The sequence below is a fragment of the Botrytis deweyae genome, assembly GCF_014898535.1.
Source record: "Botrytis deweyae strain B1 chromosome Unknown BDEW_035, whole genome shotgun sequence".
Classification (NCBI taxonomy): Eukaryota; Fungi; Ascomycota; class Leotiomycetes; order Helotiales; family Sclerotiniaceae; genus Botrytis; species Botrytis deweyae.
This window is the reverse complement of record NW_024066242.1, coordinates 234,573-259,716: the sequence shown is the minus strand read 5'-3', so window position 1 is coordinate 259,716 and position 25,144 is coordinate 234,573. Positions and strand designations below refer to the sequence as shown.

At 42.5% G+C, this 25,144-nt stretch overlaps 8 protein-coding genes across 8 annotated transcripts; 4 read left to right on the top strand and 4 right to left on the bottom strand.

Annotated features, from left to right (window-relative positions):
- Window positions 1-129: 129 nt before the first annotated feature.
- On the bottom strand, window positions 130-1,071 carry EAE98_010319 (uncharacterized protein; the record flags this gene model as incomplete). Its single annotated transcript, XM_038957940.1, has 3 exons — window positions 130-301; window positions 374-490; window positions 590-1,071. The coding sequence occupies 3 exons, from the start codon at window positions 1,069-1,071 to the stop codon at window positions 130-132; spliced, it is 771 nt and encodes a 256-aa protein (XP_038805732.1).
- Window positions 1,072-2,102: 1,031 nt separating this feature from the next.
- Window positions 2,103-3,935, top strand: EAE98_010318 (uncharacterized protein; the record flags this gene model as incomplete). The annotated part of the gene is made up of 2 exons (XM_038957939.1): window positions 2,103-2,395; window positions 2,468-3,935. 2 exons carry the CDS (start codon window positions 2,103-2,105, stop codon window positions 3,933-3,935), a joined length of 1,761 nt encoding a protein of 586 aa, XP_038805731.1.
- Window positions 3,936-4,438: 503 nt separating this feature from the next.
- Window positions 4,439-5,517, bottom strand: EAE98_010317 (uncharacterized protein; the record flags this gene model as incomplete). Its single annotated transcript, XM_038957938.1, has 2 exons — window positions 4,439-5,387; window positions 5,483-5,517. The coding sequence occupies 2 exons, from the start codon at window positions 5,515-5,517 to the stop codon at window positions 4,439-4,441; spliced, it is 984 nt and encodes a 327-aa protein (XP_038805730.1).
- A 4,180-nt stretch (window positions 5,518-9,697) lies between these two features.
- EAE98_010316 (uncharacterized protein) lies at window positions 9,698-12,131 on the top strand (the record flags this gene model as incomplete). Its single annotated transcript, XM_038957937.1, has 4 exons — window positions 9,698-9,709; window positions 9,901-10,066; window positions 10,119-10,230; window positions 10,286-12,131. 4 exons carry the CDS (start codon window positions 9,698-9,700, stop codon window positions 12,129-12,131), a joined length of 2,136 nt encoding a protein of 711 aa, XP_038805729.1.
- A 715-nt stretch (window positions 12,132-12,846) lies between these two features.
- EAE98_010315 (uncharacterized protein) lies at window positions 12,847-13,986 on the bottom strand (the record flags this gene model as incomplete). The annotated part of the gene is made up of 3 exons (XM_038957936.1): window positions 12,847-13,528; window positions 13,618-13,699; window positions 13,782-13,986. The coding sequence occupies 3 exons, from the start codon at window positions 13,984-13,986 to the stop codon at window positions 12,847-12,849; spliced, it is 969 nt and encodes a 322-aa protein (XP_038805728.1).
- A 473-nt stretch (window positions 13,987-14,459) lies between these two features.
- EAE98_010314 (uncharacterized protein) lies at window positions 14,460-15,965 on the top strand (the record flags this gene model as incomplete). The annotated part of the gene is made up of 3 exons (XM_038957935.1): window positions 14,460-14,608; window positions 14,661-15,114; window positions 15,195-15,965. The coding sequence occupies 3 exons, from the start codon at window positions 14,460-14,462 to the stop codon at window positions 15,963-15,965; spliced, it is 1,374 nt and encodes a 457-aa protein (XP_038805727.1).
- Window positions 15,966-16,183: 218 nt separating this feature from the next.
- EAE98_010313 (uncharacterized protein) lies at window positions 16,184-18,469 on the bottom strand. The gene is made up of 2 exons (XM_038957934.1): window positions 18,175-18,469; window positions 16,184-18,074 (listed from the first exon to the last, which is right to left on the bottom strand). Exons 1-2 carry the CDS (start codon window positions 18,208-18,210, stop codon window positions 16,434-16,436), a joined length of 1,677 nt encoding a protein of 558 aa, XP_038805726.1. The 5' UTR covers window positions 18,211-18,469; the 3' UTR covers window positions 16,184-16,433.
- A 3,128-nt stretch (window positions 18,470-21,597) lies between these two features.
- EAE98_010312 (uncharacterized protein) lies at window positions 21,598-24,440 on the top strand (the record flags this gene model as incomplete). Its single annotated transcript, XM_038957933.1, has 4 exons — window positions 21,598-21,739; window positions 21,892-23,044; window positions 23,130-24,339; window positions 24,396-24,440. The coding sequence occupies 4 exons, from the start codon at window positions 21,598-21,600 to the stop codon at window positions 24,438-24,440; spliced, it is 2,550 nt and encodes an 849-aa protein (XP_038805725.1).
- Between the last annotated feature and the right edge of the window lie 704 nt (window positions 24,441-25,144).

Below are 25,144 nucleotides of genomic sequence, written 5' to 3'. Positions count from 1 at the left end.
TCTACAAACTGAACTGTTCGAAGCCGTCTGACAGAGTTTCAATATGGGAATTTGATTTGGTTGAAGTACACGTTTTCGCTTCTATACTTAATCTAGCATACATTGTGAATGGCTACCAGAAGACCACCTCTACCAAGGGAGAACCTCGCCATCCCACTTATATAACTTTCCTCCGTGGGTCTCTCTGGTGCTCTCGGCTATGACCTTGTCCAATCCAGCAGCACATTCTGCGACTCCCAGAGGAGCTGCATCGAAGCCAAAGTGGTTAGCACCGATATTTCCCAGGTCGGTTTGGACCCATCTAGATAGCATGTTAGCAGGATTCAAAGACGAAGATAATTTCCCACTACGGGAACCATGAGATAAAATTTACCCGGGATCAATAGGGAAAGCTATAAGAGTTGGCTCTTCACGATGAATAGCTTTTGTAAGCCAATGCATAGATACTTTAGAAGGCGCGTAGGCCGAATTCGGCATATCTAATTGGTTCCTGTAAGATGTCAATACAGATTATTCTTTCTGATCACTCGTGGTTAATCTTGAAGAAAAGGATCAATTACTATATGGAACATTGTTAGTCAACAATTACAATGGTGAACTGAGATTTGAGAACAGAATTACCGTGAGATATCCAGCGGAAGAACCAATGGAGATAAATTTTCCGAGTTTGGACTTCTTCAATAACGGTAGTGTAGCTTGATACAGCCAAATAAAGCCATGTACATTTGGAACAAAATGGCCTTGAATATCTTCGGCCTTTACTTCCGAAACTTTGGGCCAAGCGTAGCAAACGCCAGCATTCGCAATCACAATATCAATATGATCAATACCCTGGGATTCCAATTGTTTCACAGCCTCGAGGGCATCTGTGGAGACAGTAGCATCAACTTTGACCAGGACAAGGGACGAGCCTTCAGCCGTGGGCAAATCAGCGAGGGCTTTGGAGGAAGGATGGTTTGGATCGCGGTTTGCGGCAATAACAGTGTGGTTCGGCTTAGAAAGATAAAGTTCGAGAATTCCCTTGCCAATGCCTCTGTTGGCGCCGGAAATGAGAACAATAGTTGGTGCCATGATGACTTAGTATTGGATTGAAAATTATGCAAGAGACTAAGTTATGAGAAAGAAGCGATTGTCAATCTGATTGTCGATGTCGAATCGCAATTCAAAAAGTCGTAGAAGCATCTTTATATCAATAAAATTTCCACGGTGGCAGCTTTCAATCAAGTGTTACAAATGCAAGCGGAATAAGAAATGTGTGGTATTACTCTGCATACTCTGGAAGACTGATGCCATCGTCTTGAGTGCTTGATTCCCGCTTGTGTATTACCAATTTAGTTCAAGAAGTGGTGATAAAAGCCATGATGACAAACACCACGAAGGAGGTCATATTGGAACGGGAATGCCAGGTACGGATCGACGGGATAAGCTTCATGCAAGGTCAGCAAGTTGCATATAAACGCTCGGTAACATGGGTTAGGGATTACCTGGGAATAATTGTGGGGTTAGCGAGTCGGCTAGTCATGCAAAGTAAGCAATTCGCCGCGTTTATGCTCACCTTGCATCATGCGTACCCGACGGGATTGGCTATCGAAATTACTTTGTCATCTTCCGCGGAGTCTAAGCACTACTGGTATGTCAAATATACAGTGCGACGATTTCATTAAACCTTTTCTTGCACAAAGTTTTAGGAGGAAGGATTTGATCCCAGATCGATTAGCTCTTCACGATATCCTCCTACACGTAAACCTTCAACGAGATTTTGCCGATAGTGATTGCGAATGGCACGACACTTCACCTCGTAATCGTTATCGGTGCGAAAGAGGACTGAGCAATATGGAATATGGATCGGTACCTGATCCTTCAAGTCAAACTCTATACGCAATTTAACAATGTTCTTAGGGCTGACACTTGCTCACACGATGGACAATAGAACTTACGAAATCTTGTGTAGAAGCGGTGACGATTAGAGTTTGGCAGGGAGAAACGAATTATCATAAATATGACGGCAAGACTTAAGATTTCACTCCTGTGGATTATCGATCCGAATGATTTAGTGAGGTGCTTTCTCCTTCCGTCTATCACCAATTTCTGAATCAGAGACAATGTTTGTATATTCATCGTTTGTTGTGGCCGCAACTGCGGCTTTTTTCGGATTTCCAACCGTGACTGCCGCGCCAGCAAAGAGATCTGATGGATTTCTTGAGCCAAGAAGTAACTGTCACTACCTCCCAGCCGATCTTCAATGGCCTAGTCTTGCAAATTGGCAACAATTGAACCAATCTATCAATGGGAGACTCATTCTCGGAAAACCTTTGGCTCAAAGCTGCCACAATTCCGACTATGACTTGGCCGAATGCACCGAGATAGAAGATATTTGGACAGCACCACTCACATAGTAAGTCCTGATTCGTTTCCCAAACTCGACGTATATTTTGCTCAGAAACTTGAAGCTAATTCGGACATAAAGTTTCACGGATCCAGTCAATATTATGGCACCATACTGGCTGAATGATTCTTGCAGTCCTTTTACTTCTATAAATGCGACATGCAATCTGGGAAATATTGCTTCTTATGCCATCAATGTCAGCAGCGCTGCTGACGTTATTGCCGGTTTGAAATTTGCAGCAGAGAACAAGATACGAATCACAATTAAGAATACTGGCCATGACTACATTGGTAGGTCCAACGGCGAAGGATCCCTCGCACTATGGACGCATAACCTCAAAGATATTTCGTTTCTCGATTATACCAGCACCAATTACACTGGTCCTGCGGTCAAGGTTGGAGCTGGAGTTCAGTTCTTTGAAGCTTACAAAATTGCTGCTGAGAACGGTCTGCGAGTTGTGGGTGGCTTTTGCCCAACCGTAGGCATGGCTGGTGGATATGTGCAAGGTGGCGGCCATGGTCCTCTCGGAGCGACGTACGGTCTCAGCGCAGACAATGCATTAGAATATGAAGTTGTGACCGCTGATGGTCGCCATCTCATCGCTACTCCTACGGAAAACTCGGATCTTTACTGGGCACTTAGCGGTGGCGGAGGAGGCACATACGCCGTGGTAATCTCGTTGACTACGAAAGCTCACCCCGACGGTATAGTTGCAGGTGGATCATTTACCATCAACAATACTGGTGATGCGAGGTACTGGTCTGCAATTGAAGCTTGGCAAAAGCACCTTTTGGTTCTAGACCAGATACCAGGCTTTACCACCGTTTGGGGCTTCACGAGCGATGCATTCAACCTTGCATTTGCTACATTGCCGGGTGGAGATGCCTCGACGATGGCCGAAGCATTAGCTTCGTATAAAGAAGAGATCCAAGCGATGAACATAACATTTGCAGCATACGAAACAAGTGACAGGCCAAATTTCTACGACCACTACGAGCATTACACCGGAAGTCTCCCATATGGACCTTATACGACAAATGATATTATCGGAGGACGCCTGATTCCCCGCTCGACCATCCAGAACAATGTCACTAATTTGATTTCTGTTTTTAAAGACATTATCAGCACGACCGGAATTCCCGCAACATCTTTACGCATCAACGGAATAGCCGCTAACGTGACACATTCTCGCGTTGGGAACCATGTGGGCTCCAATGCTGTTCTTCCCGCATGGCGCGATTCTCTCTATTGGCTAAATGTTGACGTTGGCATCGATGCAGCAGCTTCAAGAGAGACAATACATCAAATTCAAGCGCAGGTAAATGCATTTCAAGATCAATTCAAAGTCCTGACCCCTGGTGGTGGATCGTATATGAATGAGGCAACTTTTGACAATCCAACATGGAAGGAGGATTACTACGGTGAAAATTACGATCAATTGCTGGACGTGAAGTTGTCTTATGATCCAAATTCTATTTTGTATGCTCATACGTCTGTTGGGAGTGATCTGGTGACTGTAGCTTCGGATGGGAGATTGTGTAAAGACTGATGGGCATATCAGAACACTCGCGTTGGAATAATTAGATAGAAAGTGGCGCACTGCCCTAATTTTAAGACAAACGAACGATATAATGGTACTTTAATCAATACTAAATAGATATCCTCTTTTATTGGAGGCACAGTGGGTAGTGATGTGTTATCCCGAAGAACATTCCTCGGAAGTGTCGAGAGAAGAGATGAAGATTTTTGCAAGAACGAGTAAATTCCCAGGACTGCGAGGAATTTTCCACAAGCTACCTACTGATCAGTGACTACATGAGTATGCAAGCACTTTTCATACATCATGCGGCACAACAGTCCAAGGTGTTCAATGGTCCGGACTGATAGACTAAAAGAGCTTCCATTTCTGAAGCGAATTTAATATTCAAAACTATTTAACATAGCCAATGAGATTCAGAACCCGAATACCTTTGGCTATTTCCCTGCAAACCAGACATGGAAAACTCTATGGGTGTCGAACTCTCGACCCCACACAAGAAAAGGAGAATAGAACTAGTAGTATTTCACCCCAGGATGAGGCTTGTGTGGGTTATTTTTATGAAATTTCTCCACAAGTTCCTGAGCACCTTCAAAATTATCCGCCGAATAATATTGATGATCATCTTGCTTATGTCCAACCCATTTAGCCTTGTAACTAACCAAGCCGTTGACCCATTTAGAATCCAAAATTTCCTCAACCTCATACAATTCCTCAGAGGCCTCCGCCCTCGTTCCAGATGAAACTTCTCCTTTTTTGTTATTCTCTGCCTCGACTTTCTCATAGTAGTTGGTTGGATACGTCAAAGGACTAACGAAAGATGCAAGAGTCCTTACTTTTCTTTTGGTTCTTTCCATCTCCATTATCTCCGCGCGAGCATTGTCAATAACGCCTTTCATGGCGAGAAGAATGGCAAGTCTTACTTCCTCAGAAAGTTGATCAAGTGTTTTTTGGAATGATGTTACCCCCCAGTCCCAAATTATCGCATCGATAAAAAGCTTGCGGATCAAATCCCCCTCTCTCGTATTCTCCCAAACATACTGGACATTCTCCGACTCGGTTAGGAATTCCTTTGCCTCATCGCCCATAAGAGAGAGCTTCTCGATGCATTCATTCTTAAGAGTCGGTACCTTAATCATATCCGCAAAGACATAAAGTCGTAAAAAGGTACCAAAAAGAATTTTATAGTCATGGTAAGCTTTCGACTTATTATCTAAGAGCGCGGGCTCAATTGCGTCTTCTTCAGGTTCGCCGATTTGTTGCGTGTATAGCCATTGGAAAAATAACTCGAAAACTTCAACATCGACATCGGCAAGTTTGATGATGCCAGTGGTAGTTTCTTCAAAGCCGGAAGTAAATGCAGCTTTGAAAAATGGGGAGCAGTGGCAGATAAGGCTTTTGTGTACACCGAAATCCTGTAGGTCTTTTCCGACTTTGGCATGCACGACCTCGCGTCCAATGGAACTGGAAACTTATTAGATTTGTCTTGGTATTGTGTTGATGGCGATATGACCCGTGTGCATCATGTAAAATAAGGAAATATCGACAGGAAGACCTACTTGATTACCATTCTTGTGTATTTATTTCCTTTCATCTTAAATGAAAATTTGACCCGTCTTGGAATGGGCAGATTAGAGTGAATTGTTGATGTAATTGAGATGGGAAGTCCAAGATATTCTTTCAATGAAGTACCAAAAATTTGGTTTAAGTATAAACAGAAATGAAGAAGGTAGTTGCTTCAGGATCACTTGTTCCAGATCGCTCTCGGCCTCGAAGGTCGTACGCTCAGAATAGTGTGTGTGTGTGTTTGGAAGAATCGTATTTCGAGATATAACTTGCTCGAAACAGAGCTAAGAACCGAGAGGTACCTATAAACTTCTCCCGGAGTGTGAGGATGCATAAAATGATGTCGATTTGAAGGGATCAATGGTGAGGACTTGCGAAACTGTGAGGAATAGGCATGTTTTGAAATCTGGCACAAAATCATCATACCGAGGTGTTTGCAGAGGGATTTTATGTCTTCGCAACTTTGCAACAATTGCACAGTAGCTTAGAACTAATTTTATAAGATCAACTAGACTCAAAGAGGAGAACTGACTAAGTTCGCTTTCTTGATGGCCAGAACATGTGCTTACATTCATGTTTTGAATGACAATTCCTAAAGATTCATCAACAGCCGACAAAGTGTGCACCCTCCTCAAAAGCCATATATTCCAGAAACAAGTAAAGAAAAGCTCGACTCCAGTACCAGCATAAGTTTATCCTTTGCGCATGCTCAGAATTTGAGAATGTGTAAGAGTGCGTGATATTATGCGAGTTCCCCGAAAATGTAGAAGCCTAAGAGGTTTGTATGAAGTAGGTTTAAACAAGGTGCATGATGCGCTTTTGATGATACTATAAAAGTTACAAGAAGGGATGAGACACATTTTTTGACTCCATTGTAGGACAATACTCGAATATACCAGTTTCGAGACAAGCTGCCAGAACTTCCCAATATGCGCAAGATCCTTCACCCAGCCACAATGACTTGTCACCATTCGGTGCAAAGTCCGGTGCAGAATTCAAGTAGCAATAGGAAACAAGACTTTTTGTTCCGATATTGCAAGCAGGACTCTTTCGTCGCATCTTCATGTGATTCTTCTACTCCTTGCTATTGCACAGTAGACAATCCCTTCACACTAGATGCAAAATCAGTTTCAAATATCCACAACTTGCCTTGAATATGAATGAAGACTGATAGACATGCACTTCAAAATCAGATACTCCAGTCCCCGTAGGACAATGGATAAATGTAAACCACAAAGGCACAGAAAGTTGGAATATAACTGAGATTTGTGTGGTTGCATTAGTAGGAGTTAATGTTGGCGGCACTCAAATTGTAGACATTGATTTAATGGTGTGTCGTGAGAAGGAAAGTTGTGTATTGGGAAGGCACGGTGAGAGGCGCCTTCTTCAAGATATCACATGATGAGACCCATTTGATTGGAAGGCTGAATTAGAAATCAATTGTAAAAAAGAATTTGTGTAAGATGTCCCACGATTGCCTCGAGACGACCCGTAATGATAGTGATTCTGATTTTGAGCACTGCCAAATCCCCGTCTACTAATTTGCACGTTGATTGAACTGTGCTCCGTAACCAACGGTAATCACAAATCATGAGATTGGACGGTATATTGCAGAATAAATTGGCCATAACCTGACCTGTATTTCTTAACTTGGTGGAATTATACAGCTTTCGATCTTGTGGTAGAATTCCTAGATACCAAAAAACCAAAGATATAGTTCGGGCCATTCAATGCACTGCTGCAAATCAAAATCCAGCTGACATGCCTAGATAAACATACCATCTTTCTCCTTATCGACATTTATGAAATAGTTTTCGATATTCCACAAAAGATTGCTTTATGCACCCCCAGTTTCATGAACAGCAGCTCTAAAATATTTTCTCATGGTGGAGTAAACTTTATCCAGAACGAGAGTCGGTATGGGATTGGGTACAAAGAGGCTGAATTCTGGAGCCGTTTCCCATACCATCATGTCGACTATGAGTTTGCGAAGTCTGTCATGTTCCATTGTGTTTCCCAAATATATTCTATGAGCTCGACAGGGACACGCCTTCTCAAGTTCACGATTTCATGAAACTTACCGATGCAATAGTTCTGGAGTACGGGAATCTGTGTCATGCCAGAAAATACGTAGAGCTTTGAAAGCAGTTTCAGTTGCTTTTTACAAAACAAATGCAAAGGGCAACTATTGTTATACGTAAATCCAAGCCGGCTGTTCGAGTCTCTACCACAGGCGCTGTTAACGTAATATGTATCTTCCTGGTTTCAAAAAGCTCAAACGCTATGATTCTCTCCACCAGTGCGTGTACAGACTGACGGGACACTGCAGGAATGAACTTGTGAATATCTCTTGATATATCAAATTCTATATCTTAAGAATTCTTCAAATTATTCACTAGAAATAAAACAATCAAAAGATAACTTTTAGTATCAAATGATTGAAAAACAAATTTGTTCAAAATTTCGAACGTTGGGAGGTGTCCCGTCAATACATGCACCCACTGTGCTCCCAATTTCCTCGTGATACGGACCTTAGAACTCGATTTGGTTGGGTCCCCAAAGGCAAATGTAATAAAGTCCTGACTATACAGCCAATGATAGAATAATTCGAAAACTTCCACTTTGACTTCCGGAAATTTTATAATCCCAGTTGAAATTTCCTCAAGCCCTGAGTATAAAGCAGCTTTAAAGTATGGTGAATGATGACAAGCAAGATACTTGTGGACACCGAAATTCTTGAGGTTCTTTCCAACGTGGATGTGAATCATGGCATAGCTAAGAAGTCCATACTCAATCAGCGAGTATCCAAAGATGAAGAAGGAACACTTACCTGTTCAACTTCTCAGGCATCGTTGCAGACATATTGAAGTGGAGGTTATCTTCGATATAGAAGTACCAGTAAGTTGACCTTTAGTATTTTCGAGACTTCTTTTAGCGAATACCGGCCTAACGAAGCACTAGGCAGGCAGTGTGTGTTTCTTGATCGACAGAAGTTTGGTAATCGATCTTGGCATGAAACTTTCTTCTACGGGGCCGTAGAGATCAAAATGAGCGCAGATTGGTGACTAGGAGGGAAAAAGGAATTTGAGCATAACTTCCTAGGTACCTTACTTAGATACGGAGAAAGCACGAAAGATGGAGAGATGCAGCGAACAATGCCCAGCTTCCCACAATCGCCACACGTTTTCTTCTGGGTTTCTTGGATTGAACAGGTGACTGGAAAATATAAAGAAAGCAAAGGAATCACAGACTCGACATTGGTGAATATCCGTTTACCAGATAACACAGCAATGCAGAATGGATATCAGGTGTCTGAAGTGGATAGGAACCTTGAGGTTAAAATAAGTGAGAAGGGTGAAAAGATCTACCCCTCCCGAGTCTTGTTGGAAGTTGGATATGGCTGATAACCTCATTCACTTACCACCTGAGATATATGATGGCTATTTGATGTCTAGGTTCGAAAATCCATGTTTTCACTTGCGCTTGCAATTACCAAGGTGTGATACGCCCACCCACGTGATGTTATTGATGGCCCATTGTATGTTGAAAGTTTGAGGCAGCTCACTCTTAGATATCATGGTCAACCAAGTGTTCTGGATACTGCTTGGTAATACGTAGGTAGGGACAAATGGCAAACAGGAATGGCAGTGAAGACATTGAAGGGTTGTTCAGCTTCTGCTCACTCTCATAATCTTGTTGTCTAGCTACCAAAAGGATATAGAAATGATTTGAGATGGTAAACGGACAAGTATATGTGTATGGATGTAATAAAAAATCTTGTAATAATACCTACTTGGGTACTAGGTAGTAATTTCAAGTATAATAATTGTAACAAATTACCGTATATACTTAAAATTCAGTTAAAACCCGTAAATTGACTTTCCCAAGTGAAGTCTGAAGTGACGTTTGAAGTGAGGTTTGATGTCAGCAAAGTGTGGCTCCCAAATCAAGCTGAAGGTGACAGGGATGTTGTCTTCCTTAGGTTTCCAATTTGGTTGTGAGCCGCGCGAAAGAGATTCACTCAACTTCAATCATCGAAAAAGGTACTTCCCTCCTCAACCAAAACCTTACTACATACCACCTTCCTTTACCCCCTTTAATTAATCTCCTCCATCGTACCTACTTGTTTCGACGAAGAAAGCGCATAGAATAATTCACCTCTTTACGCCTTCCTTATCGAACTGTGAATCACCACGATCTTGTGAATTATGGCCAATTCTGTGAGTGGAATACCATTTCAAACATAATCGTCAATCCTGCAGTCTCTTTCCAACTTCCTCTACTCCTTTACTGTCTCATTCGATCGAAAATGGCTCTACCAAGCTCTTTCATTGCCGGGAGACGACCCACTTACTCTTCCGTTTTTCAGAAGTTTCCAGTACATCCCAAGCTAACAGATCCAATGTTTCAGCAACGACTCCCTCCCCAACAACCTAGCTATAACCAAGCTTATATGCCAAATGGTGCTGTAGCAGGTCACACTGGTATCCCGCCTGGAGCTACTCCTTTACTCCCAAACAACGGTAGAATCATACAAACTGGAGGTGTGAGAGTTTTGTGTGTGGCAGACGTACGAGGTGAGCTTGACCTGAAGATTTGGCTTTTCAGGCAACGCTGACAACTCGGAAGGAAATTTAAGATCACTCAATGAACTCGCAAAGCAAGCACGCGCAGATCACATTATTCATACAGGAGATTTCGGTTTTTATGATGACACCTCTCTCGATCGCATTGCAGAAAAGTGAGCTCAGCATCCAGCTCAGCACTATAGATCATCCACTAACAAAATTCAATAGAACCCTCAAACATGTTGCTCAATACTCTCCCTTGATTACAGAAGCTACGAAAAAGGCAATCGCAGCACCGGGCGGCCCAGTGAAGTCGAGATTCAGTCCTGGCGACCTTCCACTTTCCGAATTACCACAGTTCCTTAATGGCAGTCTGAAGCTTGATGTACCAGTCTACACTGTCTGGGGTGCATGTGAAGATGTGCGAGTCCTCGAAAAATTCAGATCGGGCGAATACAAGGTTGACAAACTTCACATCATTGATGAGGCACGCTCAATGCTTTTGGAAATTGGAGGCGTTAAGTTGAGACTTCTCGGACTTGGTGGCGCAGTTGTCATGCATAAACTTTTCGATAATGGTGAGGGCAGAACCACAATTGCTGGTGGGCAAGGAACCATGTGGACTACATTACTTCAAATGGGAGAGCTGGTAGATACCGCCAATCGTGTATACGATCCTACCGAAACCCGTGTATTTATTACCCATGCGTCACCAGCTCGCGAGGGTATTTTGAACCAGCTTTCAGTTACCCTCAAAGCCGACTTCTCGATATCCGCAGGACTTCATTTCAGATACGGAAGCTCCTACAACGAATTCAGTGTCAACCCTACCTTGGATCATTACCGGGGTAAGCTCGCAGCATCCAAAGCTTCCTTCAATGACGTATGGGAGACAGTCAAGAGCGAAGTTCAACCGGCCATTTCTCAAAACGAAGCTCAACAAAACCTTCTTAACAACGCACTTGGTATTGTAGAGAAGATGCCAAGCACCGCACATGGAGGTAACCCATTCGGCGGCCCCGTCGGTGGTTCTAATGCCGCTACTTTGGGTCAAGTTGACGAAAGTGCTTTCAAAAATATGTGGAACTTTAACTTAGCTGATGCTGCCTTTGGATGGTTGGTTTTGGAAGTTCAGGATGGACGCATCGGTACCGAAATGCGAGCTCAAGGATTCAACTTCGCTCATCGAGGTGCAAAGCAACACCCAGGTCACCAACAGCAACAAGCACAAGCACCTGCGACCGGCTCTGGAACACCTGGATCAAGCCAAAATCTTGTATCCTCTGCACCACCTACTGGGCCAGCTCAGCGTTCACCCGCCGCACAACCTCCAGCGCAACCTTTTGGTCAACGAGGACAAGCTCAACAACAAACCAGAGCTCCACCAGCTGGTCCTGAACGTACCGCAGAGTCACCAGCTCCATTCCAAGCCAAGCCTGCCACACCACAACCAGCTCAAAACAATGTTGTTAACCTACCATCTGCCAAAGAGGAAGAGAAGACTCCCGCGACCACAAATGGTACAGACAGCTCATCCCCAGCAGCTAAGCCTTCTGCCGAACAAATCATTGGTCTCTTCGTTATGAATGTAAACTCAGAAGATCATGTCCGCGACTTGTTCCACGACGATGACAAGGCAAAGATTATTCGAGTCGATAAATGGGGTGCATCCAACAAGGTTGCCGTCTTCAAGACCACTCAGGAGAGAGACGATGCTCTAGGTCGTCTACCTGCAGAGGTCACACAACGCAGCAGTGAGGATCGCTCAAGACCTTTGGTGAAGTTATTCCAGGCTAGAGATAATACTAAGTCTTACTCTTCAAGCCGCGGAGGTGCCGGCAGTTGGGGTAGTAGCAGAGGCGGAAACAGTAGTGCTCCCCGAGGTGGTTACGGAAGTGGGGGTGCTAGCGACAGCGAAGGTGGCCGAGGCGGTCGAGGTGGTCGAGGTGGATCTACCCGTGGAAGAGGAAATGATAGAGGTAGAGGGGGACGTGGCGGACGAGGTGGCTTCAATAAGGAAGGTGGAGCATCCCCTGCTCTAGCTTCGGCTACACCAGCAGGAGGTGATTCTTGATCAACGATAATATCCGACATCATACATCACCAGTTTTCATTATTTTCTCGCACCAAAAAGTCACATTTCTCGTACAGTACATCTTCTAAACGGTCACTTATTGTGAACAGAAGATATCTATCTTGACAGAGGCTCAGCCATATTAGTATTTCGGCTTTTTTTCGTCCTCATAAAAATATTCTAAGGTACCGGAGTGGAGTTACAAACATTTGCTCATACTTCACGGTTCCTACCTTTATTTGTGTGCAGGCGATGATGGCTACTAGCTCGTTCTATTTCCTTCGCATCTGTATTCTTGATACGGGTAGCTTTGAGTCGCATCATATCATGGATCTCATTATGGAATGAGATATTCGAAACGAATCTATGAATAGCGCTGCACATGTATTCTAGTCTTTGTCTCAAATTTCCCTAGGGGAAAACATGAGAATTGAAAGGTTGGTGGTTGCAAGGTGTCAGAAAGGGTTTGGTTGTCAAATGATTGCAGACGCATAGAAAACATCAATTAAATTTTTAGTAAATGTGTTTGTGATTTCTCATTGTGATATTTCAAGTTTATGGTATCGTACAATAACGTGTATATACATTTTACATGGTGGAGTTACCTAGTATACAGATCTTCTAACGTGATTTACTCGAGAGTTGGAATGATTCAAACTCATAAAGACAACGCAATATCAAAGCGGATTTCTAGCAAATAGGATAACCCCCTTGTCTAATTCTCTAGAGGTTTAATGCCTTTGTGGATGGCTGCAATTCCACCTGTCAAATCCTCCCAGCCCTTTCCAGGAACCACAAATCCGGCTTCCTTAATCATGTCCCTGAATTCCTCCTGTTTAGGGAACTTCTCAATACTCTCTACCAAGTACTGATAGCTATCTCTATCTCCCGCCACCAATTGACCAATCAATGGTATCGCTGAGAAACTCCATTGTTTATAAATGGCATTAAACAACGGATTGGTCACATCCGAGAATTCTAAACAAGCGAACAGTCCACCGGGTTTCAAAACACGGTGCGCTTCCCGCAACGCCGCAGCCTTATTTGTGAAATTGCGGATTCCAAAGGCGACGGTGTAGAGATCGAGGGAATTGGAGGGCACCATGGGCAGAGACTCGGCGTTTGCGAGGAGGAAATTGAGACGCGGGGAATGGGCATAGGAGGTTTGCAGCGAGCGTTTGCGCCCTTCGGCTAGCATCTCAGGGTTGATGTCGGATATGGTTATGCTGGAGGAGGGGGATTTGTTGATGTTGGTTGCGTGGTCGAGGAGGCGGAAGGCGATGTCGCCGGTGCCGCCGGCTATGTCGAGCATTTTCCAGCCTTGGGGGGAGGAGGAGGTGGAGGTAGAGGAGGTAGGGGGGGTGAAACCGGGGTTTATGGAGCGCACGAAGTGGTCTCTAGGGTCGGGGTTAGTAGATGTTATATGTGGATGTATGTGGAAGATTGTCTGGGTTGAATAAGAGAATGCAAGAAAGACTAAACATACTTCCATAATCTATGAATCCCCAATGACATAAAGTCATTCATGGTATCGTACGAGGCTGCCACATTACTGAAGACTCCCGCAACTATTCAGCACGATGTACGAATTAGCTTTCGTTCATGCAATCTAATCGCCCCATCATTGAATATTCAAGCCATTGAACACACCTCTAGCTTCCTTCTCCGCCTCCGGCACAGTCTGAAATCCAAAATGTGTGGTTCGTCCATTATCACTAGTCGATGCACCCGCAGACGATGTTTGTGTCGAGGATGAATCGGCCTGACGTATCGAACTCAAAGTGGAAAAGCATCTCGAAGCGAATTGAGTTCTGGCAGACCTGGTTAAAGGTCTGAGTGCTGATCTGCAAGCCATTCTGAATTGGATGACTATGATTCCGTGGTAGGTTCAAGAACTAGACGGAGTTATAAAACAAATGGGAATACAAAATGTCCCCCAAGTCTTTCCAAATCCCGATAAATTTCTCGCCTCGTCAGCCTTGCCAAGTTTTTTCTCCGGCTAGTGGTTTGGTGAAGAAGGAAGCTAGCGGAACAAGGGATGGGAGTGGATCGGTTATCGACGGCATTACCCCAGATTTCAGCCTTGGTCTCCAGTGTTTTAGCACGGTTGGAGTCCCCAGTATCTGTGTTGATCTTTCTTGTGCCGGACGCTCTTTTTGTTTTGTATTTAAGAAGGTCCCGGTTGGTATTGAAATGATGTTGAAGATTTCTTCTTGATGTTTTCGCATTAATTCTTTGAAACGGTCAATTTGCTGCTTGGGAATGTTATATTGAGGTTTAGGTGTGAGATTGTTAAATTGATCACTGAAGTCAGATAAGCAAACAATTATGAATTCACAGAGAATTGGAGGATGTCTTTTGCGGGGAAGTAAGAGGGGAAGAATCTCTACATCTTTTTCGAGAAGCAAGATTCATGGAATATGGTCGGCAAGATGTCATTCTACCGTGGGACCAAGTCAGAAACCTGGGTCTGCAGGGTGAGTTTCGATTGATTTGAAAAAGAGTATCAATTGCTAATAAGAGCCATAGAGTACGCTTCCCTGGAGCAGTGGACAGTAAATTTACTTCCTCTCTCTCTTTCGAACACCCCTCTACCTACACTGCCATCCCTACCTACCGCACCATGTCCCCCGACGGCGACATCCTCGATCCATCCGCTGTTCTCCCCTCCGACGAAGCTGCGTTAGAAATGTACCTCAACATGATAAAAGTATCCATTATGGATGTTATAATGGTTGAAGCACAGCGACAAGGTCGATTGAGCTTTTACATGCCGAGTCAGGGCGAAGAAGGTACTTGTGTGGGCTCGGCGGCGGCGTTGGAGAAGGGCGATGTGATTTTTAGTCAGTATAGAGAGGCGGGTGTGTTTATGCAGAGGGGATATACGCTGGAGGATTTTATGAGCCAGCTTTTTGCCAATAGGAAGGATAAGGGAAAGGGAAGGAATATGCCTGTGCATTATGGGAGTAAGGAGTTGAATATTGTAAGTTTTCTTCTTATATTGCCCAAAACTTGACGTAAAAAATGAGAAGGAATAGAATTCAAACAGCTAACAAAATACAGCACTCTATATCCTCTCCTCTCGCAACTCAAATCCCCCACGCCGCAGGAGCAGCATACGCATTAAAACTCCAACGTCTCCAAAATCCCTCTCTCCCTCCCCGAGTCGTAGCCTGCTATTTTGGCGAAGGAGCCGCCTCAGAAGGAGATTTCCACGGCGCCCTCAACATAGCCGCTACGCGCTCCTGCCCTGTAATCTTCATCTGCCGCAACAACGGGTACGCCATCTCGACCCCCACGCTCGAACAATACCGGGGCGACGGCATCGCCAGCCGCGGCACCGGCTACGGCATCGACACGATCCGCGTCGACGGCAACGACATCTGGGCCGTGCTGCAAGTCACCAAGAAAGCGCGCGAGCTGGCGCTCACCGATGGCGGGCGCCCCGTCCTCATCGAAGCAATGTCCTATCGCATTTCCCACCACAGCACCTCGGATGATTCCTTTGCGTACCGCGCGCGCGTCGAAGTCGAAGATTGGAAACGCAGAGATAATCCGATTACGCGGCTGCGGAAATACTTGGAAAAGAGAAATGTGTGGGATGAAGCGAAGGAGATTGAAGCGCGGACGAATATTAAAAAGGAGGTTTTGAAGAAACTGAGCGAGGCGGAGAAGGAAAAGAAACCGCCGATTAAAAGTATGTTTGAGGATGTGTATAAAGAGATGACGCCAGAGCTGAAGAGTCAGATGGAGGAGTTGAGGACGGTGATGGAGGAATACCCGGAGGAGTATGATGTGGGTGAGTTTGAAGGAGGTGTGGGTAGTTTGAAGTGAGGGGATGGGAGATTGTGAGAGGGGGGAAAGGGAATGCATAGATGAGATTATGAGATTATGATTGTAGAATTGGGAGTACATTAGCATTAGCACTAGCACGCATTAGCGAGAGATACAATAGATACCTACCTAGGTACTTGAGGCATAGAATTTTGCATTTACAGATACTCCTCATCGTGCTCACTTACTTCAACATCACCATCGTTGCTCGTATACCGTTATGCAAAATTTGAGTATATTAATCTACTCTAATGACGCTTATAAATTCTATCTACATAAATTTGTAAGACACTTTATCCGCTCATGTATTCATAAACAAAACAACATTCACCGAGAAGCTATCCAAACTCCATCATCCACCCACACAATCGCTGAAAACGCCTTTTGTCATCACCTAATGACCAAACGACACCATCAAGTACGCCTGCTTTTATACCCTCCAAAGAAAAAGATCTACCAAAAATATCTCTACTTCCTCGCCACCCCCGTAACAAGCAAGGCACCACTCCCAACCTGTACCTTCCACCCTTCTTTAATCAACATTCTCGCTACTGCAGGTCCCAACTTCCCTTTCCCACCTTCACTATGATTTCCCACGCCCGTTACGATTTTAAACCCTTCTTGTGGTCCCGCTCGTATGTATCCACTGCCGAGTCTTCTCCGTTCCTCCGAGACCCACCACATGGTTACTTTCTCTCTTGCAATTCTCACTGCGTCTCGGACTCCAACTCCGTGTAAATCTATACCACCGTTCCAGCATTGACTCATGACTAATTCGTCTGCGGCTGCACTTTCGGCATCTTTAACACGAACGTTGGCATTTCGTCCTTGTTGGGAGTAATAGGCTGCTGCGCCGCCCATTAGAGGATTAGATCTGGATTTCTTGTATGCAGCAGATGCTTTTTGGAAAGCAGTGTTGCGCGCATTGATGTGAGGGCTTGCGTCTGTGGAGGGAGAGAGTGGTGTACCAGGATTAGACGAGGTGGAATGGGTGGGATAGATGGCATTTAAAGAGTATTGTTTTGAAGCGGATAAAACCGTGGGTGAGGGGTCAATAACAAGGGGCGTATGTCGAATTTCGATTTGAAGGTTTGGTTTACCAGATTTGGAGACGGGAGTCGATATGAGTGCGTTTGCCAACTCACGTGCATTGGCTGTATATGGATATGTCATTTGAGTGAGAATGAGTATATGGGAGGGCTTAACTGAAGGAAAAGCTTCCCCGAGTTCCATTGCTTGAACTTCGATTATTGGGTCTTCCTCTTCCATATCGGTGGCAGGGTAGTTTTCGATAATTGATAAGATTGTCGCTTTGACAGATGCTCCATTATTGTGGTACAATGAAGTGATTTGTTGCATCGGTAAGCCGGTTCTGGTAGATAGAAATTCGACATCTTTTCTACCCGTCTCCCATTTACTCGCTTCAGCAGTAAGGGGCGAATCGTCTGCAGTAGAATTGCTTTCAGAGGCTTCAGTCTTTCGACCTTTTCTCTTTCCTTTTTGTTTGCGGGTTTTAGGTGACGCGGAACTTTCAGAGAAAGCTTCAATACCACGTCTCCTCGATCCTGTTTCCTCGAGGAAGGATAGATTGAGCAAATCCTCGATTGCCAAATTAACATTTCCTTTGGACTTCTTTAGGGAATATTTGACATCAAAAGGCTTCAGGGTCTTGAAAGTTGCAAGCAAAAAATTCTCTTGACTATCCACATCCATTCCCTCAAGAGAATCCGTAAAGTCAGTTCCCTTATAAGTATCTTCACTGCCAGGAAAGTCCAATCCTTCTAAAAGATCTAGTGAAGATGTTCTCTGACTTAATGTGTCGTCTGTAGAACTACTCCATCCAGGTACACTTTTACTACTTGTGCTCGCATCATCGTTTCTGCTATTGCCATTCTGCGAATTCTGCTCTGCTGAAGTTTCCCCTCTATTTGTGTATGGTCCGCCCCAAGTTCCACTAGGATCGAAGCCAGTAGCTTCTTCAAACTCTGCATCTTTCCTTATCATGTCCAAAACCATGCGCGCAGTCTCGATTTGCTCTTTATTGGATAGATCGTAATCTGCAATGATTGCACGAAACGTACTGTTATCGAGTGGGGGACAATATTCTGACTGTGTAATTCGTCAACAACGTATACAACAACGTATATAGCAAAAGAAATAGAAAACTCAAAATGAAATGAGATAGTGAATGAATTCAAGAATTACATACCTCCATTTGAGCCAGAAGCTCTTGAGTATTCACCATAATTGCGGCAATGCAAAGCAACTTTCGACGTTGATTCTTCTCTCCCAATTGCGCACGCAGACACAACACAATTCACTCTTTTTCTATCAATAAACTCTTTCTTTTTTCTTTCACTCAAACCCAAATTCAAGGAGATTCTGTTGGAAATAAATTATTATAAATAGATGTGAGAGAAGCAAAATAATAAATATGTAACATGATTCTATAGGATATTGACATTTTCTGTGGTATTTCTCAAGTTCAAGGAGGTAGGTATCATTAAAGTTTTCGATCAACTCACTAAGAGAAAGAATGAAGTGGTGGGATTTCGAACGATGATGAAGTCATGATACTGAGGCCGATAACGCGCATTTGGCATAAACCCTAAAAATAGATTTCTGCCTAAGCTAAAATCTAATTTAGAATTTAGTAGTGTGCATTTAAGAATAAGAATATTTTAATTCAGTACACAACCCTAAAAGAATTGATAAAATGAAAAGGAAAAAGATATTATTATTAATTAGAACTCAAGGAATCGATTGATATAATTACTTTTAAATTATCTCAAAAAATGAAATTTATATTCAATATAAAAATATTCCTAATAAAATTAAAAAAAAACTAATTTTGATATTCAGTCTTTTGTTTTTTAAATATTATTAAATTGAATATAAATTTTATTTTTTGAGATAATTTAAAAGTAATTATATTAATCAATTCCTTGAGTTTTAATTAATAATAATATTTCTTTTCTTTTTATTTTATTAATTCTTTTAGAATTGTATATTGAATTAAAATATTCTATTTAATATTAATAATATTATTCAAGGTTTGATTAGTTATTAAGCTTAATAATTAAGGTATTAAGATAAAACAGATCTTTAAATATAATAAAAATAGTTAGAATTGAATATAAATTTTAATTTTTGAGATAATTCAAAAAGAAATATATTGATTGATTCCTTTAATTCTAATTAATAATTAAACCTCTTTCTTTTTTCTTTTATTAATTTCTTTAAAATTATATACTAAATTGAATTCTCTTATTTAATATTATAAAATCTAATTAAAACTATATTAATTATACAAATTAAATAAAATAAGCTGAAATAAACTTAATAAGGAATTCTTATTAAACTTGAGATAAGGAATTCTTATTAAACTTATTTGCTTATTTCGCTTATTCTAAAGTAGTTTATATATTATAAAGAAAACTATTTGAAGATAGATTTTAAATATTAGTATATTTTCTATAGAATATTTCGAAATGAATTCTAAAAACAAATTAATAAAGCTAACTTTAAGGGCTATTTAATGATATAATTTGTTTTATAAAAAGTCTTCAATAAGATTGAATTTTATCTTTCTTTATTAGATTTCTATAAATATATTATACAGATTCTAAAATTTCTTTTTTTATTAGACAGAAATCTATTTTTGGGTTTTATGCCAAATGCGCGTTATCGGCCTCAGTACATAAGCCGAGAAATCAAAGGGCACCACATATCGAAGCTAATAGGCTGGCTTGGCTGGCTATCTTATCAGCGAGGAGACGCTATATAGGGGTGAAATACTCGTATTAATAAGCAAGATTGACTGAGGGACCGCATGAATTCATGAAACATCGAGACTTTGATGTCGATGATAACCTTGGAGATCTCTCTCGAATACTCTCCAACGTGGTCAACATAACAGTCTACCGCATGATAGACGACGAGAGTATCTCCATGTATCTTCTGGCATGAACCAAATCAGAGTGTTCTCATCAATTCCATGAGTCCGTGCATTCACCATCATAGCGAGCATAGAAATGACGACCATCGCAACTAGCTCATTCAGGAGGGGCACCTTCTAACAATGGATCGACCCAGATTGATACAGTGACAACACTATATGTGAAATAGCAAACTTCGGATCTATTGGATTCTTCAAAGCTTTACTCCTCAAACTCAATCCACGCTTGCTGGCTTTGACTGTGCTTCTAGCCCTTATATCCGACATCACTTTCACCAGCAATCAGAATGTATCTGCACCAAGAGACAAGTTGTCTAGATTGACACGATTTATATTTTTGTCATTGATGCTTAAATACTTGTTCTTTTTCAATCCACAATGGTGTATGTTTACCCCTTGGACCGGCAATTCGTGACGGGCGAGACGGTTGCATTCGATAGCTGGTAGTGACCATCTTGTTTGAGATTGATGCGTATACGATGTGGAAGATATAGAATAGAGCCCATCATGATCAGATGTTGGTCCGGATAGTTCACCGCGCAAGAGACACACGCCGTACCTCTCTAGTATGATAGATATATCTACTACATCCAAGAAAAGTCTTAAAACATCGCTACAGGTGCTTTCCTCAAGTCGAAGCATCAAGACATCCCTTCATCAAATGAAATGTCGCGCAAAGCTGCTGAGTACTTCAATTTGATTTGTTTAATCATTTCTTTCTCTTACATTCTTCAAAAATTCGAGCTTTCTTATTCAAGTCTTGAGAAAGACCATTATCAACGTGTTCGATCGATACAAGTCGTTGACTCTTGGCTCCGCGGGCTACACGATCGACACCTGCGCAGCTTACACCCCACAGACATAAGATCTCTGTGCAGATGTTCCTTTGGAAGATCCTGATAACCACTAGGTATTCACATGAATCAATTTGATATTCCTTACAGTGCGAATCTCTCACTAGTCTGCACGCAAACCGAGACTTTAGATTACATCAAGTATGTACATCAACTCCACTTTGACCCTTGCCGTCGCCGATATATTCTGATTCCCGTTAAAACCTGACAGTCGATGCATTCTACCCCATCTGGTGGCCAACTATTTATACTAAGAATTCAAGCTGTTACCTATGGTGGGAACCCTAGCAACATCCCCCCTCACCGTTATTCTTTGCGCCATCGTTCTTCTCCAGTAATATACTCACTCGAGAATTATAGGCATCTTCACTTATGCTGCGCCATATCATTCAAAAAAGCTCAGAGACTATATAATAATTTACTGTTCTCGATCTCTGATATGGAGTCAAATACACGCTTTGCAAATTTTGACGGCGAGCTCTCAAAGGCCAGGAGTACTGAGTCAAAACGATCGCAGGCGTTCGCGAGATATCATATCTCAAACACATTAGACGAATATAGATCAACGATCTTTAGGCGAATAGACACTCTCGACGTGGTTGCCTCAGTAATTTTGTTCAACAATATCATCGCGAGAACTTCCCCACCACTTTTCAAAAAGAAACTCCATTCCTTAGTATTTGGTCTCATTTTCTGGACTGAACCACCAAAGTCGACCAGCTCTGTTGTTATTGGTCATTTCAATTACTTGAATTTGATAGAGAAGGTTATGTGGTAAACTGATAAAACCTACAATCACTCATATATCGATTCAATAAAGATGCAACGAAAATTTCCGAGGCTCTATGGCAGCCGTCCAATTGACGCACCTTATCAAGGATTAGGGATTCCACTTAGTAGCACTTCCCACAACCTGGCCATGCATTCAGATGAAGTCAAAGCAGCTATCTGCGACCCTCCATGTGAGTAAGACAATCTTTTCTCTCCTAAATTTATGCTTCAATCTCAAATCCCTGTATGGGTTTTCATCTTTCCTTCTCGCAGTGCCTTTGTTTCCCCGCTATGCTTAAAAACTTGGTCCTATGAGGCTGTTACTGAATCTCTGTCACTGCAGGTATCTGCGTCGATTGTGAACAGGGCTTCTACACACGCCAAGAGCAAATGCATCCTGGCTGGTTTTATCGACGTTCACTTTCCAGCGATGAAGCCAAACAAATTGCTGCTTCATACATCAATGTCATACAACAAGATCGCAAATATTTAACAGATAGACTCGCGAAGTATGGGGATATCATTGTTAATCGATGGAAGAAGAAAAGTCAAGACAAACGTCAGGCGCTGCTACTTGAAGCCATTCCAAATTTGTGCAAGAAAGGGTGGATCATCCCACGTCATGGTTTCACCCCTGAAGGCAAGCAGATCCCGCCCATAAATAGCGATGGTCAAATGGAACTGCGCTCTCTAGAAACTCACCATCACCTCCTCCTAAATTGGTTGAATTTAGAAGTCCTCAAAACCAACCCCGCTGTTCTTTTTGCTTTGTTGCACAATCGAACGGTGTATGCCCCTCAGGACTGGGCGTCATTTGACTCACGACAGCTCAAGGACTCTTTTCTCTCTGGACACTTCGACGTTGACTTTTCAGCCAAATGTATCGTGATGTATGGTCTCAGGTACGGGGAGGTGGTGGACTGGAAAGCTGCTCCGGCACACAGAGCGGATATTCTTGGGTTCCCCAAGGCACGTCTTGTTATCGAGGCTCAAGCTCATCTGATGGGTTCACTTCGGAGGGTCGTTGACGGCATACTTCAAGGAATAGATGGAAATACACCTCTTGCAGCGGAAAAATGGAAATCTATGGTTTCGCTGGGATTTAGGCATAGTAATGTCGTGGAATTGTGGTCACCCTACACCAATCAAGCATTCTCATCGCCTCCATCGTTTTCTCCCACCAATCTGATCTCGTTGGCTCAAACACGATTAGAAGCAACCGTCGATCATCTTTGGCTATTGCAGACAGAGCCGGCATACATGAAACGATATATCGCGGCCATGTGCCATGGAGGTGCTTATGAGTCGACTAAAGATATGGGGCCTGGGTGGCTGGTTTTACGGGGGATCACTGAAGCCATCAAGTCTTGCTGGAGGTGGGGATGGGCAAAGAACGAATGTGAACTTGTCAAATCAATTCATGATCGATTTCGAGACAATATTGCACAAGGCGAAGATCTTCCATCTAAATATGATAAGGCATTGGGTGCACTAGAGTAAGTTGGTTTAAGTTTTCCAATCATCTGCATAGATTGTTGAGTACTCCAGCTTGACATGGAATCTTACTAAATTACTATTTAGACTCTTGGTAGTGAATGATGTCAACCGCCGTGGCGATCTTCTTGGAAAAACGATTTCACAGAGACCGGGATTTTCTCACATTTATACGACAACAAGAAAATCCCAAGAACATGGGCCTGATATCCTCGAAGTGAACCGGAAGAACGGCTTGCTTTCTGATCCAAAATATGCATTTGAGAACGAGCTCTTAGATTATTGTTTAGTCCAATTGCAAATCGAACCGGATATTCAACAAACGCCAAACAAATTGCCAAAAGAAGTGCCCATAGATCATGCACTATTATTCTCTATTTTAGAGAATCACCTGACTAAGAGTAATATCAAAGAAAAGTCTCGCCTAGACGAGGTCTTATCAAATCTACTCTCAGATCTAGCAGCTTCTCATGAAATGTTGGCTGCCATTCGTTTACATCGACCCCTAAGTAGACCTAGAACCTTGGATGAGGTGTTTCAGTCAGAAAAACGAAAAACTTGGAAGGCTTTTAATGTCAGAAGTCACTTTACCAACAACGACGCTTGTACCAAGCTAGGAAAAGCATTTTTCAAGAATTTCCACGAGGTTGAAGCCCCCACTGGTCGGAAGGACATGGCTTGGTTGAATCACTCTCAAAACACCAGGAAAGCACTGGAGGCATTCTGGCAGGGCATCAGGAAGGACAGTTTGATGGTTTCGAAGCAGAATGGTTTCACCGAAGACGAGGTAGCTGAAGAGCTTGGGTGTATCAGTGCCACCACTACTCAAGAATACCTAAGTGCTGTCCAAGCTGAGGAACGGCAGCTACTAGCTCAAATCGAACAGAACCAGAACACCAAAATCAATCAAAAGAGCCAGAAATCTGCCAAAACACCCACACAAACAACTTGGGGCACGGAAGATTTAACTTCAACCCTTCCAACCCAGATTAAAGCAAAAGACAAGACTCGCCCCTCTATCAGTACCCAACCCTCCCCAACTAATCCCCAGGAACTCGCCAACTACCTAGCAAATACAACCATCTCTCCCTCCCCACCCCCCAAAATCCTCGTCACAAAACGTGCTTACGAAATTCTCTCCCATATGTATCCCTGCACCGCCGAAGACGCATCCACAAAGAGTATCGAATGGGATCTTTTCGTACATAGTATGTCTGACATGGGATTTTGTGCGCGGAATAAAGGAGGTAGTGCGGTGGGGTTTGAGAGGGAGTTTGCGGAGTTGGGAGAAGGAGAGGTAGGGGAGGATGAGGATGGAGAGGGGAAAGGGGAAAGAGTATTCGTAAATCGTAGCGGGAAAATTATTTTCCATCGACCGCATCCGGTGGCGAAGATTGATCCGGTTATGTTGAGGTGTGTGGGGAGGAGAATGGCGAGAAGGTTTGGATGGGGGAGGGGGGTTTTTGGATTACGTGGGGTGGATGAAGATGGAGATGAAGATGGAGAGGTGAAGGATTGAGTTGAGTTGTGTTTTGGGAAGGAAGGGAGATGCGGAGATGAGAAGTAATCAGAAGAGAATACATCCCTGACTGTAAATACTGATTTGGGAGAATAGTAATTGGTATGATAGTAGATGTATGGACTTATTAGTCAAGGGAAGGTTTCTTGAGTATTCAATTTATAGAATATAAATAGATAGATAGATAACTAGTAGATAGATATATAAATAAATTCAAAGATTTTATTTTATTGCAACTTATCTCATGTTATCTCATCCTATCTTATTTTATTTTACTCTATTCTCATAAGAAACTAATTAATCATCTCCTTGTGTAATATATCACACTAGGTATACTAGAATTATTCATAGGACTATCTACCTAATAGAATATAATCTCAATTTCTTTTAGTAAAGTATATATATAAGATTATATATTGAAGATATTTAATTTATTTTTATAGATATATAGTATAGGTGGCTTGTAATTCTCATTCTCATTTTTTATTTTCTTATTTTCTTATTTTCTTATTTTCTTATTTTCTTATTTTCTTATTTTCTTATTTTCTTATTTTCTTATTTTCTTATTTTCTTATTTTCTTAT

Bases quoted from the DNA above. Each gene is read 5' to 3' on its own strand.
- EAE98_010313 (XM_038957934.1), bottom strand. From the start codon at position 18,210: ATGGTGAATACTCAAGAGCTTCTGGCTCAAATGGAG. The intron at 18,075-18,174 runs GTATGTAATTCT...CGAATTACACAG, and splicing joins AGCTTCTGGCTCAAATGGAG to TCAGAATATTGTCCCCCACT.